Genomic DNA, 17,382 nt, shown 5'->3' with positions numbered 1-17,382 from the left:
ACAACAGCCAAAATATATTCAAATTAATTTAACATGATCTGCTTCTGATGCTTCACACCTTTTTATTGCTCATTTTTATTTCAGGAATAAGGTCCAGATTTCGATTTAGTTACCTGTAAAATGTTTTCTCTGTTTAAAATCAATACAGTAGTGAAAGAAGACGTGTCTTACATCAGATTATAGTCCCACCGAAGCAACAGCCGACAGAGGATTCCGTTTGGTTTTAAAGCCTTTTTTGATGGATTATTTTTATTACTTATGATGGCATAGCAGTCAAATTTTTTTTATATTAATTTTGTCTGAAAATGATTAGACCTGTCCAGTATTATCTGGAATGCATCCCAGATCACATTCAGAAGTGGTTTGAGCAAATGGATTTATATCTGATCAAAATAAAACGAATGCAGTGACTAAACAGCCTCATAAACATGACGGGATCAGCGCCTTTTGCTGTGAAGTGACATCTGCAGGGGCGCTCCCAAGGGGTGGCCAGAGTTTACGGTGGCCACCCCAATATGATTTTGCTGTTGACATTATCAATTTAAATGTAGCTACTTGTGTAAATTCCCAATATTTCAATAAATGAATAAATAATGCAGCCACTAAATTATTGTTGGTGCCAAATGACGTACTGATTCAAAATACACACCGATAAAATACACGCCGTTCTTGCATCTTGAAACCGGAGTAACAGCCTTTTGTGCAGAGGTGTAGGTACACAGCGACTTTTGCAAGTCGACTAAAAGTTTATATAATATGATGATGATGTAACTAAGCATTGCTTTAAAGCAGAAAGGTGGGATAAAGAGTCAGGGAAGTAAGACTTCATAATGTTAATTCTTGGCCATGAGTTGGGTCTAAGACAACAGATAATTCTATAAATTTTTGTATTCTTTAGAATTGTCATAATTAATATTCATGCAAATGACCACCCTCCCCGATCGTCATTAACAGCACGCACACACCTTCAATAGACAGCAATGGCAATTTAATATTTACATCAAGTATGGATGTCGCATCAAAGATTCAAATGTGACCACTCAGGGGGTTATGACATGTGCCTTGTGGCTTTGAGGCTCCATGGGATTAGAATTACTGGCCATAGTTATTTAAAATGACACTTTATTACAATATATTTTAAATATAAATATAATTATATGAATTATACAATAAATATATTATATAATATTAAATTACATAAAATAATTAAAAGGACAAATTCTGGACCTTTTGGCTGTGGGGGTGGTTCAAACGAACGCTCCTGGCTACGGGCATGGGAAACCAGAACACCCGGAGGAAACCCACGCGAATGAAAAGGAAAAGAAAGACACAAACAGTGCGATCTGTCAGACATAGCAGAGTACTCAATCATAAAGGCAGAGCTAAACAGATAAGTCTTGATTTGAAAGTGCCTAATGTTGGAGCACATCTGATCATTTCTGACAGCTGGTTCCAGCAGTGGAGGGCATGAGGGCGGATTCACCCTACTTATACTGAATTCATGGAATTTCTAATTTACTCGATCCTAATGATCTGATTTAGTGATTTATAGACAAGTAATAATACTTAAACTTTTATTCTGAATGTTACTAGGAGCCAGTGTAAAGACCTGAAGACAGGCTCCTGCTCAGAATCCTGGTTAGAAGTTTATGCATTTTATTTCCAAAATGTTCAAAGCTTAATTTCCACAAAATATCATCCCCCCACAAAATCCTTTTAGACACGCCATCTTTAACAAAGGAAGTAATTTCGGTGCTTGTGTTGTTTTAATTTTTTAAAGCAATTTTTACATTTTTAATAAAAAACATATTTCATATAATGATACACAGTATGTTTTAAACAAATGAACAAATCACTGGTGACAGTAAAGTAATTGTACATGATAATAACAACTTCAATACGGGAGACAACTTCATGTTATGAAGATTACTTTAATCTTTAAGAAAATCAATATACAATTACAGTTTTTTTCCTCCCTCATCAAGATCCTAAACAAAGATCATCATCTTTAAAAACAGTCCATAAAAAAGCATGTGAGACAAAAAAATGTGGAGGTAGTCCAATCTTCAAAAAGTAATTTACACTATAATAAAGTATATTTTGTTGGCACATAGTATTATTTCATGTGTACAAATGCTAAACACACATATAGAAATGCGCTGGGCATGCCAGTCCATTCAATTTCCGTCACATTATTTTAGTTAAAGTCGGCATGAAATCAAAATTGCCTCTTCTTATTTTCAGATGTATATGTAGTGTTTGCTTTAAAATCTATCTGTGCACTTCATTATCTTGTAAATTCATTCACTGAATCAATCAATCATTTGCCCTCAAATTAATGGGTGGGGGGAAGGGGGTGCATGGGGGAATCAGTGAATCAAACATATGTATTTATTTAAATTACATATAATTTATTAATAAAATGTATTTTAGGTGAAACTATACAAACTCTGCATCTAATTTGACTTTACTTTTAGGCTTTATGTAGAAACAAAGACCCATTTTATGAGAAATCAGTCTTGTTAACTCTTACGGTGTCTGTCGGTCTATCTAAATCTGCTGCTTTATTGACTTGATTATGCATTTACAATGGTTTGAACCATTATAGGGGTGGTCAAATGGATATCTATTATTTCAATTATTAACAATATTATTTAAAATACTGATCAGAGTAAACTCTCTCTTAGATCCAAAGGGACCCCCCATACATCTTGTTTTGAATTCCTTCAGGGGGGATCAAGCCTTAATTAGGGGGATCAATCCCTCTCAAACCCCCTGTAATTCACACCCTGATAACCTCCTCCCCTCCTTCGAAATGACATTTCTTCACGTCTGGTCACATGGAATGCCTTTAGGACAGGGCTAACAGCGCAGGTCTAGTTTCTGCTCCAAGAATCTGTCATGAGAAATAGCAATATGGTGGTTACTAGGTTGCTCTCCTCCTCATGTTCTCTTCCATGGACAGCAATCCAACACAAACTGGCATTCAAATCTCCCTCCATTGAGTTGGAAATGCCCATCTTACAACCATTCAATCGGTTTCCAAAGACAAAATCATGCACCGACCAACATTTTTTCAATTGAATGTATATCACAATAGGGGGAAAAGAACAATTTTAGCTTCTGTTTCATGCCAACTTTAAAGATATTCATGTGCACACGGTGTCCTGCTTGTGGAAAAGTCTGCTGTGCCAGTAATCTGGGTTGTCAAAAGAAGTGTTTTGCGGCTCCACTCCAGCACACACTTTTATGTAAGATCTGAGGCCAGTATTTTGCGACTCCTCTCCCACAACAGGCCTTCCCTTTACCGGGACATTCTGATAATCTCCAACCTCACAGCCACTTCTCCCAGATGCCTCCATGTCCACATATTCACCGCGCCTCTGCATCGTATTGCCAGCAGAATCTGGATTTTCATGAAATCTTAGAGGCTGACTTATATTTTGATAAATCGCTTCCCTCTCCACCTCATTTGGACCGTTTGTTGTACGTTTGCCAGCTACATTTTGTTGGTGTTCATCTGTACGTATGTCCATGTATTCATATTCGACCATCGCCAATCGTGGCAGCTGTTCTTCATCTTCAGATTGACCACCATCGTTTAATGTTTCCGATCCAATCAGACAGTTTTCAGCAGACTCCAAGTTGTCAGGTTGAAAACTAGCATCCTTCTCTGACTCTTGGGTTTGAGTTGAGTCCGTTTCACTTTTCTGTGGTAAATTGTTCTCTTGGCTTTGTATTGAGTCTGTTTCTCTTTTCTGTGGTAAAATTTCATCTTGGGTTTGTGCTGAGTCCATTTCTTTTTTCTGAGGTAAACTGCTACATATGTGTGCAGAAACAAGGGATGCTGGTTTTAAATGGTCAGTGCTGTCTGTGGGCGAGGAGGAAAGTTTGTTTGTCTGTTTGTTCATTAGCTCGTACTCTTGCGTGGCATCTGTTTTTGGAGTGCTTTTGGAGTTTCTGGATGTCCTACCATGAGGAACAGCACTTCTGAAATCTAAACAAGAAGATATGTGTTAGAAAGGTAAACAAAGTTGGGGGTCTAGGGCTGGGTCAGTGTTTATGCACTTTGCCAGGGGTGCCCAACCCTGTTCTCTAAGATCTACCTTCCTGTAGACTTTAGCTGCAACTTTGGTCAACACACTTGTCACTTGTACTTGTAATTAGGGATGTTCTGATCAGATTTTTTTGCCCTCGAGTCTGAGTCATTTGATTTTAAGTATCTACCGATATCAAAACCCAATCCGATACTTCTATAATGCATAAAAAATAATAAAGAAGAGCAGAGAAACAGATCCTGGATGTTCCTTATTATTTATTTAATTCCCCTTATTTTAACATACAACAACTCTGTTAACAAACGGAGCACTTCTGTGAGGTCGCTTGAACAATCAAGTAATAAATAACACAAATTCTTCACTTTTGGACTTTATTGCAACAGTAAATATAAAAAAAATCTAATATAAAAAAATAGCTCTTCAACTTAAAATACCCAGCAGGCAATCCCGAGTTTACATATCTTAAAGTTTGCTATAGCTATGTTGTTATCATCAACTTTATAATACTTCTAGAGCGCAGACATGCTTGCACTTTCCACTTCAAGCTGCTTCTGCGTTTTACTTTGCCGGCATTTAACCAATAGGGTCTCTACAGCAAAGTGATGTCATGCCACAAGCGTTGCTTTTTCTTTGTGAAGTCAAGAAAGAGGTCTAACTCTGTGCCACCGCATAACTATAGATGAGTTAAAAAATAATGAAAATATATATAGATACATATATATTCGAGTCCTGATTGGGAGGTAACGTCTGATTCTGATTGAGTCTGAAATTGCGTGATCGGGTCTGATTTCCGATCATGTTATCAAATCTGGACATCCCTACTTTTAATTACCAAGTGCTCTTTCAGATCATAGCTCATTTAGCTGTGTTTGATCAGGGTTGGAGCGGAACTCTGCAGAAATGTAGATCTTCAGAAATAGGGTTGAACACCCTTGCACCGTGCAATCAATAATGCAATGACACTTTGAACACCAAAATTGGTTTAAAGGGAAAATTGATGTCTGTATAATAAAGTGTAAAACTACAATTTGTTGATGGGACTGTTGGATTAAAGGATTTAATTCATATTTAAGGCGACACTGTAATGAATTCTTAAAATGTATTAATAATTCTGTCATATTTACTCACCCGCATGGTATTTCAAACTTTTCAAATCTTTTAATCTTAAAATTAACTCCTAAAAAAATCTTCATTTGGGTTGTGAAAGTGAACAGGGATACCAAATAATGAAACATTTCTTCGGCATTTAATCACACTCAAGTGGTTCTAAACTTTTATCAATCTCTTTCTTCTGAAAAAGAAACAAGAAATTCAGAAGAATGTTGGAAAAAAGCTGCCATTGACATCCATAGTATGAAGGAAACATCCATCTATAACATACTGTACATAGTAAGGAAATACAATAGAAGTCAATGGTTGTTTTTGTCCAACATTCGTCACGATATCTCCCTTTGTGCTCAACAGAAGAAAAAAACTGAAACAGGTTTGGAACAAGTGGAGGATGAGTAAATAATGACAGAATTATTACCTTCCTGCCATTTTATAGTTGTAATGTCTTTGATACAACTTTGTTACTTCTAATATGAAAAAAGTCCCTTCCTTTAAATGAATAATAATAGACTATGCTAAACACAACAAAAATATATAGTTTACACTTTAGTATAAAACTGAATTGGCGGAGCATGATCATATCAATATTTACTTTGATCATTTCTGGGACAATATCACCCAGTCTCTGTCGAGTCTCAGTAATCACCCAGAGAGCAATAATGTTTTACCTCTTTCGGTAGGCAGCACGTATCCATAATGGTCTTCATCTACTCCCTCCAGACCAGGAGAGAATGGATCTGATGCGACAGACACTCCGCCAGATATGTAGGCACTGTCCATTCGACTACGTCCTCTGCGAAGACTGCCTGTTTGAGAAGTGATTTCAATGGCTTCAATGTCCACGATGGTCCCCCGTCCCTCTGAACACTCAGACTCTGTCCTCACTGAGCCAATCTTCCTCCTCTGGGCTCGCAACTGGGTGGAAACAACACATATATATTGTTTTACATAATGGGACTTGGAAACACAAAACCTCTTTTGAATGTGCACTTGTAGGAGATTCTCTTTCAGACACAAAATTGATGGGAGTAGAATATTAATGCAAGGTGATTTCCTGAGGTTTGTGATATATTTACGGGTGTTTGTGCTATCATTTAACACTAAAAATATTTTTGTGCCTGTGCTGTAAGTATGCCTTAACATCATCAACCTATTTTACACTGGTTTATGCACAGTGCATAAGCTGCGTAATGTAAAACTGCGTAATGAGCTTGTGTAGGATTGCTCTCACACACTCAAAAGCAACATGTTGTTGCTTGTTCAAACTACTTTTTTCAAAGGGGCTGAAACAATGCAATTCTTGACATTTCGTTACGATAACTTAATTTTGTTTGTAAAATCCACTTAATTTTGTAAAAAAGTTTAAGTTAACTTAACTGATTTGTGTTGAGACAATAGGAATGAATTGTGTAGAACCCTGCATTTTTTTACAGTGCATGTTAATTTCACTGTAAAAAATACTGGGTTCCACAAACTTCCTTCATGTTGTTCCAAAACAAATCGATTAAGTTAACTTAATAAATTTTAATTATTTTTAAAAAATTAAGTTGTCCCAAAAACATAAGAATTATGTAGTTTCAGCTCCTTTTGACTCATTTCTTTTACTTTCATTGACTATAAACAATTTTATTGGTTCTCGGGAAAATATCAAATGGAATACAGAATACAACTCTGTAAAGAATCAACATTTTACCCCATTAACAATCCTAACCCAAACTAATCCCTATACGACTTTAAGGTCCCGGCTAGGCTATCAATAAATACAGTTAAAGCCCCCATCTTTATATAATGGAGAGACAATTTAAATAAAATACAATAAAAGGTTCAGCCAATAACATATCACATTTACACTGTTACAATCAGAATATTTCTCACACATTTATTACTGTTCCATTTAAAACAGGTGAAGTACTGTACTTGGATAACTTTTATTGTATAATAATACAATAAAACCCCCCGAGGGGTCGCAGGGCAATGAAGGGGGGTCGCCTGATGATTTCCAAAAATCTATTTATTTTTATTAAACCATAAGAATTAACATATTTTATCCATAACTATACTGAAAATAAAAATAGTCGTTTATAGTTACTATATACTATATAGTTACTATAGTAGGCTAGCTTACTAGTTCTATTGGATTGCGACCCCTGGGGTAATTACATTATATTAAAGGCAGCAATAGCGTCAGATGCATTTTGATTTTATAACATCAGGTTATACTTTCTGGCACATTTAAAGCACTGACACAAATTTAATTGGTGTGTCTGTGTCATTGCATGCAAGGTTTCTGTATTTATAACCACCTCAGAGGATATTGGGGGGTCGCGAGTCACTGGCATTGTTATTTTGGGGGTCACGGGCTGAAAAGTTTGGGAACCCCTGGCTTATAAGTCGTTTTTTTTTTTTTTTTTTTTTCTTCAAAATGCGGCCACTTTAGGAAATTATACTGAACATTCTCGAAGGGAAGGGGCATCTTCTGTATTTCAGCTCCTATTAATTATTTCTGCCAATCCGTAAACTGGTTTGGACCCAGGATTTTATTCTTTTTTTTTTATTATTATCAGCATATTTTAGGACTGTCTAAGAGAACCTAAATAGCTTTGAGAGTAGATTTAGGTACTGTAAAAACATTTTAAATGGTCAAGTCACCATGCTGTCAAATCTGACCTGTCTAGGCTCATCTCCTGGGCCTGGGGTCATGGGGAGATAACCTATCGGTGCTGTGTGTTCTGAGGTGCTCTGAACAGAAAGAGAGAGAGAGAGAGAAAGAATAGAATAATAATTTATAATTTGATCAAAAATCAGATTCATATGTTTGAACAAAATCATCTCTGAAGCATCATGTGATACCGAAGTGAGTAATGATGCTGAAAATTCAGAAACAATTTACATTTTAAAGTTTATTACAATACAAAACATCCTTAGGCAAATTTCAGAGTGTTGCTTTTTTACTCTAATAAACAAAAACTTTCCTTAAGAGTTTTTGTCTTATTTCTAGTCAAAATCTAGTTTTATAGTTTTAAAATAATCTGCCAATGGGGTAAGCAAATTAAACTCATTTCAAATTGTGCTTTCCCCATTGGGGGATTATTTTGCTTGTTTTAAGACTTAATTAACAGACTTAATTATGACTTATTTCTGAAGACAAGACAATGTTATCTGCTTGTCTAGAAAATGCTTCTTGATTTAAGAATTATGAGCTATTTGGACTAGAGACAAGATAAAAAGTTTAAGTAAGAAAAGCTTTTTATGCAGTATTGTTGAGCCCAAACTTGTAAATGGTACTGTGAGCAACACATATTTTACCTTGTAGGAGGCAATCCGGACACGGGAATGACTTCTAGTAGGTGAGAGCTGGAGAGGAGGAGTCGCAAACCCAACCTGCAACCCTTCATCTTCATCATCGTCCTCCTCTTCCAATCCTACCTCTAGATGAGAGCTTTTAACATACCGCTGGCTTTCCTCTGCACCGCTGCCATTCTGAGCAGGCTACATCATAACAGAAATCAATGATTAAAAATGATAATTAATTAAATAATTAAAATTTAAAATAATTAAAAATGTATATACAGCAAACAAAATATACTCTGCTTTAAACTAATATTGGCACCTTAGGTAAATACGACTAAGGAAGACCTTAAACATTTGATCTTACAGCACACACAAAACACTCTGCTTTCATTAAGAACAAAAAATAATAAACACAGCACAGTTTCATATATATATATATATATATATATATATATATATATATATATATATATATATATATATATATATATATATATATATATATATATATACAGTTGAAGTCAGAATTATTAACCCTTATTAAAGGGGCTTATATTATTAAATTGAATTATTAAAGGGGCTTATAATTTTGTCCTCAAAATGGATTTAAAAAATTTTTAAAACTGCTTTTATTCTAGCCGAAATAAAACAAATAAGACTTTCTCCAGAAGAGAAAATATTATCAGACATACTTAAAAAATTTCCTTGCTCTGTAAAACATCATTTGGGAAATATTTAAAAGAAGTAAAATTCATTATATATTTGTTAATGTGCCGCAATTCATATGAGCAAATTCTTTCTACACACAATGGGTAAAACCAAAGAAGAGAGCTGTAATTTGCAGTAAAAGGTTTGTTGAGGTTAATAAAATGGGAAGTGGCAGTAAAAGAATGTAAAATCCTGAAATTGGCCATTTCTACTATCAAGGCAATAATAAAGAAATTGCAGTTAACTGTATGCGTTATAAAACCTAAAACCTAAACCCAACCTAAAAGAGGATGCGTGTCAAGTCTTCTCCACTGTCAAAATGAAGGATCAAGGAGCCTGAATATCCCAAAGCATGGAGCTAGAGAATCTTTTCTGATCAGAAAGTTTAAAAATTACAATTTAACATCAAAATGATTAGCCCTCATGAGAATTTTTTAATTCATTTTCAAAAATTTCTTAAGTGATGTTTAACAGGAACAGTATTTCCAGTATTTCACAGTATTTCCTATAATTTTTTCCTCAAGGTAAAGATTTTTTTTTTTGGCTAGATTAAAAGCAGTTTTAATGATTTAAGTTTTAAGTTTTTAAGGGTTTTGTTATTAGTCTTTAAGAAACACATTTATTATTATTTTGATGGTTCGTTTGTTGAATTTAAGTTACATTGCATCTACATGCCAACTTATTCTTATTAGATTATAAGTAAACTGTTAGGTGTTAGGGGGTTAGGGTTTGGGTTATGGTTAGTGAAAGTTGACATGTACTTGCAAAGTTTCTTATAGTGAGTTAAAAGTCTGTTGAAGGAACAGTCTCAGCAGATATTAATCAGACAGTCTACTAATACTCAAATGGACCATCAAAATAACCTTGTTACCTATACATTTTCACCAATTGGCTACATAACAAACTAATGTTGTCCAATTACTTGACTAATTAAATTTGGTTAAGTCTTTAAACTGCAACTGAAGCTGAAAACTATTATCAAAATAACTAGCAAAATATTACACACGTCATCATACTGTTATCATGGCAGAGATCAAATAAATGAGTTATTAGAAATTAATTATTAAAAGTATTATGTTTAAAGATATGTATTAAAAAGCAGCACTTAGCAAATATTTGAAAATTTACAGCAGGGCCCATAATTTTGCCTTCAACTGAAAAGCACCACAAATAAATTGAGAGGATTTCAAGGATGTCTCATATCCAAAAATAAACAAGCATTATACGCCTTTTTGTTAATGTTTTAAGCAGAAGATCAAACGGTTAAACTTTCATTTTAACTTTGCTTATATAATTACAAAGTGTGCCATGATTAGTGAAGGCCACTGTAAATTTCTTACCCTCACCACAAGGTAGCGTGGCGGGTCCCTTGCCATTCTTGTAAATTCACTGGCCAGTTCTTTAAATGTGGGTCTCACATTTTCATCAATCATCCAGCCTGTGGACAGAACATTTAAAATGAGTTTATTAAGACATTCAGTGACAAAAAATAAATAAATCTAGCTTAAATGTGTCACGCATTTGACTTACACTTGACCATGACCATGTAGACGTCTATGGTGCAGATCTGAGGTTGAGCCAGACGCTCTCCTTTCTCCAGCAGACCCGGCACATCATGAGGATGCATAGAAGCGTATGGCTCCGCTCCGTATGACATCATCTCCCATACCGTCACACCTGAAATACATGAGGAATATTCATTCTGATGTACTTCTTCAAACAACTGAAAGGGGTATATTTAATGGTGCTGAGACTCACCGTAGCTCCACACGTCACTCTGATGAGTGTATCTGCCGAAGAGGATGCTCTCTAATGCCATCCATTTTATTGGTGTCTGAAAAAAAGAGAGCATCTGAAATCCTTAGTGACCAGTGACCACAATAGATTATACATCCCTTTTATTATAATTATTTCTCATCAAAATAATAAATATCACCCCTACTCCTAATATAAAAGCATAAGGTTCAAATATGAAAAGAATTTTCCAAGCATCAAATTGATTTAAAGTGGACAAGTATAGAGATTTTGATGTTTGCAAATTCACTGTTGTAAATCTAATTTAATGCTGACACCAACATAGAACATTTTGTTTTAGACACATACACTCACCGGCCACTTTATTAGGTACACCTGTCCAACTGCTCATTAACGTAAATGTCTATTCAGCCAAACAAATGGCAGCAACTCAATGAATTTAAGAATGTAGACATGTTCGAGACAATCTTCTGCAGTTCAAACCGAGCATCAGAATGGGGAAGAAAGGTGATTAAAGTTACTTTGAATGTGGCTTGGTTGTTGAAGCCAGAAGGGCTGATCTAAGTATTTCAGAAACTGCTTGGCTTTCTATTTTCTTTGCAAACTTTGGGCCCATTAGTACCAATTGAGCATTGTGTCAACACCACAGCCTACCTGAGTATTGTTGCTCACTATGTCCATCCCTTCATGACCACAGTGTACCCATCTTCTGATGGCTCTTCCAGCAGGATAATGCGTTATGTCATAAAGTGTGAATCATGTCAGACTGGTTTCTTGAACATGACATTGAGTTTACTGTACCCAAATGGCCTCCACAGTCACCAGAACTCAATCCAACAGAGCACCTTTGGTATATGGTGGAACGGGAGATTGGCATCATGGATGTGCAGCTGACAAACCTGCAGCAACTACGTGATGCTATTATGTCAATATGGACCAAAATCTCTGAGGAATATTTTAATTACCTTGTTGAATCTATGCCATAAAGAATTAAGGAAGTTCTGAAGGCAAAAAGGGGTCCAACCCAGTATTAGTAAGATGCACCTAATAAAGTGGCCGGTGAGTGTATAGGTCTAATATTAATTTGATATATTTTGAAATACATTTTTAAAAGTATACGCATTACCTTTCAATGGTTAATTATATTTTTATTTTGTAGAAAATTAACACTTTTATTCAGTAAGGGTGCATTAAATTGATCAAGTGACAGTACATACATTTATAATAACACAAAAAGTTGTCTATTTCAAATAAATACTGTTCTTTTTAAAAATGTAATTAATCAAAAATACTTAGCAATATATAATTACAGATTTAAACACTGATAATATATATAAAAAAAATCCTAGAGCATTAAATCGGCATTATAAAAGAAAATTCATGTAAGAATAAAAAAATCACATTAAAACAAAGCATCAATTTAGAATTGTAATTCTGTAATGTTTAATAATGTAGTTATTAATGCATTAACACATTATCTTTTTATTCAAGAGAGTTTACCTTGTGTTCACTGTACACATATTTCTTATCATCTGGATAGAGCAGATCTGCAACCCCAAAGTCCGAGATCTGTACTATGTAGTCACTCTTGAGCAGTATGTTTCGTGCAGCCAGGTTCCTATGGGCCATGCAGTGCTCCTCCAGATAATACATGCCCTAAAATATACATATGCATTGAGAATAAATAAAGTGCACAAATATCTACTGGACAAACACAAAGGATTTCTTCAAAAATGAATTTTAACAGCATACATCAGTACATACATACATAAGTCAAAAGTTTGAGATCAGTAAGATTATTTCATGTTGTGAAATGAATAAATTAAATTATTTGAAGTTTGTATATATATTCTGAAATATTCTAAAGTGCAGCTGAACTTTACAATTATTATTTCATTTTTAAAGAATTGTTTTCTTTTTGTATGTAGTTTAAAATCTTTTTTACGATTATTTCAGATTTCACTGTTACATGATCCTTGCTGCTCAAGAAAGATTTGATATTATTATTATCAGTGTTAAAAACTGTTGTGCGGGAACACATTGTTATGAAAACTGTGATACAGATTCATGCAAAGACATTTAAAAATCCCCACCCAGTGCCTAGAGAAAATCACCATCATAATCCCTTTGAAATAATTACTTTATTTGTCATACAGCCTAAAATCAAATCCCATTTCAAATAACTCATCCAGCCTTTTATATGTTTTGGTAGCCTTCTCCTAATCTGTGCTTTATTCAGAAGGTCTTTTGAAGGCATGTGTAATGTGGGTAAAAGTACAGATTTTCATAGGGTTTGATGGGTTTTTTATAAGCACTGTTTATAGTTTTATTAATCAAGGACACATTCAAATGTTCGAGAGTGAAAGTAAAAACATTCTGTTTCAAATAAATGCTCTCATTTAGAATTTTTTTTTCATCAAAGAATCCTAAAAAGTAAAACCACATCAGAGTTTCAAAAAAGAAAGCATGAAAATAACATTGGCAGTTATGAGAATCATTATTAATGACTGAGTAGCAACGATAACTAATCATAATAGAACAGCAGGTCATTATATAATAGGACCATGTGACACTGAAGACTGGAGTAACGATGTTGAAAATTCAGCTTTAGATCACAGGAACTGTTTTTTTAAAGTGCGTTTGATAAGAAATGTCCATTTTAAACTGCAATAATATTTTGCAACTTTTAAAATCAAAATAAATGCAGCTTTTGTGAGAAAAATAGGCTTCTTTAAAAAAACAACATTAAATAAGCTTGCTGATTCAAACACTTTCTTTGTCAATTCCCAGTGTTCTCACCTTAGCGATCTGCACACACCAGTTGAGCAGCCGCTGAGGGTCCAGGCTGTCTTTGTGCTGGCGAAGGTGTTGAAGTAATGATCCATGAGGACTGAGCTGCGTGATCAACTGCAAACTGGCCCCAGGGCAGATCCCAATGAGACGCACTATATACGGGTGATCCAGGCTTCCCATTGAAAGCATATGCTGCCGACAGGTTAAAAAAAAGGTATAAGGGCATGAAGCAATTAATCCATGAGTGTGCATTTACTGTATTACCCATGATTAGTACAGATTTGCATTTTGAAATGAGATTTTATTTCAATAAATTTTTTTCAATTTGCTATAAATTTTAGTTCTGGTTTTGTTAGATTTTTATTTAGTAAATAACTATTCCAGAAAAGGTTTAATGTGCATTTTTGACGATTTCAAGTACGTTACTGTAGCACGTTTTCTCTTACGCGTCATTTCACGTAAATCCACCAGTGGCCGCTGTGGACATTACTCTGAATATCAACGGTCAGAACTGTTTTGATCTTCATTTAGTTTTAGTTTTCTTTCATTCAGTCATTCATTCATTCATTTTCTTTTCAGCTTACTCCCTTTATTAATCTTTGGTCGCCACAGCGGAATGAACCGCTAACTTATCCAGCATGTGTTTTACGCAGCGGATGCCCTTCCAGCAACAACCCGTCACAGGGAAACATCCATACACACTCACACACATACACTATGGACAATTTTATTTTCATTTTCCAAAAAACAAAATTGGTGCAAACTAATGACTCACATCAGTGATCTCTGTGAAGGTCTGCCGACTGCTGCGGTTCTGGATGGTCTTTATGGCCACAGGGATTTTTAGGGAGTCACCTTCAGGAATCCAAAAACCCTGAGAATAAAGCCACTTTACTTTATTCACAGTCCAAATAAGAGAAAAAAATATTATTAAATTGGCACACTTGGCCCTCTAACCTTATTGACGGTGCCAAAGACTCCGTAGCCCAGAAGTTTGCCCTTTCGCAGCTCCTGTGGTTTTAGGATGCGGGCATGCACTTTTGTCCCCTTCTCTCCTGGATCCAGCGGCTCCATGCTCTGCGTGGACACAGCAGAAAGACATGCAAACCATAAAATAATGTGTAGTAATGTATAATGTCATGCAGCAATGTGTAATGTGGCTATTAGCAGGAAAAATAGTTAAAATGTCAAACACTTTTATTTAGTTGAGGCCCATTCAGTCTAAGGATGAATCTAACATATTTATGGAAAATTATTCTAAATATAAAAAAGTAGCAAAGTCTTCTTATTATCAGTCTTTTAGAGCAATTTTGTGTCTCTGATAAATTAAAAATGAATGTCTGTACTATAATTTCTACAACTCATTCTTGTTCAATTCCTCTTCAAAAAAAATAAAAAAATAAAAAAAATAAAATAATAATAATAATAATAATTATTATATATATATATATATATATATATATATATATATATATATATATATATATATATATATATATATATATATATATATATATTGGCCCAAACTAAAAAAGAAAATGCACAGATTTAGTCCTTTATTGATTAGCATTCACACCAGAATTATTAAGCCTGAACCTAAAGATACTTGTTTTGTAACAAAAATGCGAAAAAAGATTACTTTTTGGCATGTATTTTGCGATAGAACTTAGAACTTAGAAAAATGCATAACTTCATTGATCTTCATTAATAAAAGTGACCAGAAATTCCTCTGTTATACACAAAAAGAATGAGACGTGTTTTTGATGGCTGTGTTAAAATAATGAATAACACAGTAAATATAAAAAAAACTCAGACATGAAAGATGATTGTTTTTGTTTTTTGAATATTAACCCTGCAATAGTTCACCAAAGACTAAAATAAGTAATAATGTTGTAACTTGTTCCAAACCTGTTTGAGTTTCTTTCTTCTGGTAAACACACAAAAAAAGAAAGCTTCTAAAGAAAGCTGGAAACCAGTACCCTCTGACTTCCATAGTAATGTTTATCCTTCTTTCTTTGGACTTTAATGGTGACAGTTTTACAGGTTTTCTTTAAAAAAATTTGTGTTAAACAGAAGAAAGAAAAAAATGATAAAGGTTTGAGGTTTGAAACCACCTGAGGGTATAAATTTAAATTATTGGGTGAACTTTCCCCCTGTAACTAAATTACACTAATCAAACCAAACCTTTCAAGTGTAAAAACACCCTTAATGACTAGTTTTTAGTTTTGTTAATCATTGTAAAGCCATTTAATTAAATCAAAATTGCATTAAGCCCTTTTTTGCTTTCATAGAGGTTGAACAAAGAGCCTTATATCGATATAGATATAGTTTTATTTAGACTTTTGAGATCCCCTTCAGAGATTAGGTCCAACCTGGATCAAAGTCATCTATCTGTAACTTTCTAGCAATCCTGAAGACACTAATTAGCTTGTTCAAGTGTGTTTGATTAGGGTTGCAGCAAAACTGCAGGAAGGTGGATCTGAGTTGTGAATAAGTTATGTAGACCATCTGACCTACCTCACCACTCTCTAGATATCTTCTCAGTGCTCTTTTGCGGCGAATGGCCAAGCCTCTGTGATACAGCATACCAAGCACAAACAGCGCCAGAAGCACAGTAATACCAGCAAACACGGCAACTGCTATACCTGCAATCTGAGAGCTGAGAGAAACATGCTTGTTGAAGAAAAACACATATGAAAGCGTTTGTAATTTCTCAAAGTAACCAGAAGAGGGCGCCACTAACCTGTTCACATTTCTGTCAGGATCAACACAGTCTCTCAACGCAGGGCCTGTACATCTGATGAGGAGACACATAAATCGACACTTTTCAGTACATAGTGGGAACATACACTACTGTACCAGTCAAAATCATTGTGATTGGGATCAGGAGTTTTTTGTTCTTTTAGGATTTCTATTATGAATTATTGGTACTCAACAAAACAAAAAATAAAACAACAAAAATAAATAAATAAATAAATAAATACAGAAGGTTCTAGTATGTTATTTTCTTGCTTTTTAGTTTTGTAAAAAGTGTGATATGCTTTGCTTTTTAGGATTAAAGATAGTTAAAAATATTATATTAAATATATTAGATTAAAATATGCAATAATGTCTTTAATTTGCTTTACTTTCATTCTTCACTTTTAAACACATTTATAATCTATCAGTTTTTTGTTATTCGTGATTAAACATTTTTTTAACCTAATGTTTTTGAACTGCATAATGAGACCTTGATCTTTCCTTCATCACTTTTTGACTTTAAAAAGTTATTAAAAGTGACTTCTATTGGCATTCCTAATAGTTTGAAATGATTTATTGTCTGGATTGGTCTTGTAAATTATGATATAAATACCTACCAAAAACTGCCAGATGTTTATTCTGTATATATTATTTCTCATTTTGTCACAATCATCAGCGATCCAGCCTGTGCAGATCACCAAAGAACTACAAATCTGTCACTTTAATAGACTACAATAACCATCATGGACTTAACTCACACACCTGGTCCATATCCCCCTTGACCGCTAACACACACAGTTGAAGCAGTTCAGGATTAATAAGGTGGCCCATAAACACATCACACACATCATTGCTGAGTCTTGTTATACTGTTTTGTTAACACTTTCATGTGTTTCCCTAGCTTTGCCGTGTTTGACATCTGTTTTGT

At 34.5% G+C, this 17,382-nt stretch overlaps 1 protein-coding gene across 5 annotated transcripts in view; it reads right to left on the bottom strand.

Annotated features, from left to right (window-relative positions):
- Positions 1-1,911: 1,911 nt before the first annotated feature.
- The window catches only part of erbb3b (erb-b2 receptor tyrosine kinase 3b), a 56,604-nt gene continuing 41,133 nt past the window's right edge, over positions 1,912-17,382 (bottom strand). For 2 of the 5 annotated variants that reach the window (XM_073938414.1, XM_021469802.3), the window contains exons 16-28: positions 16,459-16,512; positions 16,233-16,374; positions 14,673-14,792; positions 14,491-14,589; positions 13,722-13,907; positions 12,423-12,578; positions 10,926-11,001; positions 10,698-10,844; positions 10,508-10,605; positions 8,475-8,657; positions 7,836-7,907; positions 5,837-6,083; positions 1,912-3,997 (exon numbers count right to left, since the gene is read on the bottom strand). In XM_073938414.1, the coding sequence (XP_073794515.1) occupies positions 3,150-3,997; positions 5,837-6,083; positions 7,836-7,907; positions 8,475-8,657; positions 10,508-10,605; positions 10,698-10,844; positions 10,926-11,001; positions 12,423-12,578; positions 13,722-13,907; positions 14,491-14,589; positions 14,673-14,792; positions 16,233-16,374; positions 16,459-16,512 (2,428 nt within the window). In that variant the 3' untranslated portion in view covers positions 1,912-3,149. The remainder of the gene's footprint in view (positions 3,998-5,836; positions 6,084-7,835; positions 7,908-8,474; positions 8,658-10,507; positions 10,606-10,697; positions 10,845-10,925; positions 11,002-12,422; positions 12,579-13,721; positions 13,908-14,490; positions 14,590-14,672; positions 14,793-16,232; positions 16,375-16,458; positions 16,513-17,382) is intronic. The other 3 variants (XM_073938415.1, XM_073938413.1, NM_001014826.2) reach the window with 2 other exon arrangements.

The sequence above is a fragment of the Danio rerio genome, chromosome 23 (genome assembly GCF_049306965.1).
Source record: "Danio rerio strain Tuebingen ecotype United States chromosome 23, GRCz12tu, whole genome shotgun sequence".
Classification (NCBI taxonomy): domain Eukaryota; kingdom Metazoa; phylum Chordata; class Actinopteri; order Cypriniformes; family Danionidae; genus Danio; species Danio rerio.
The sequence above is the reverse complement of the archived record's forward strand: the minus strand, read 5'-3'. Positions and strand labels throughout refer to the sequence as shown.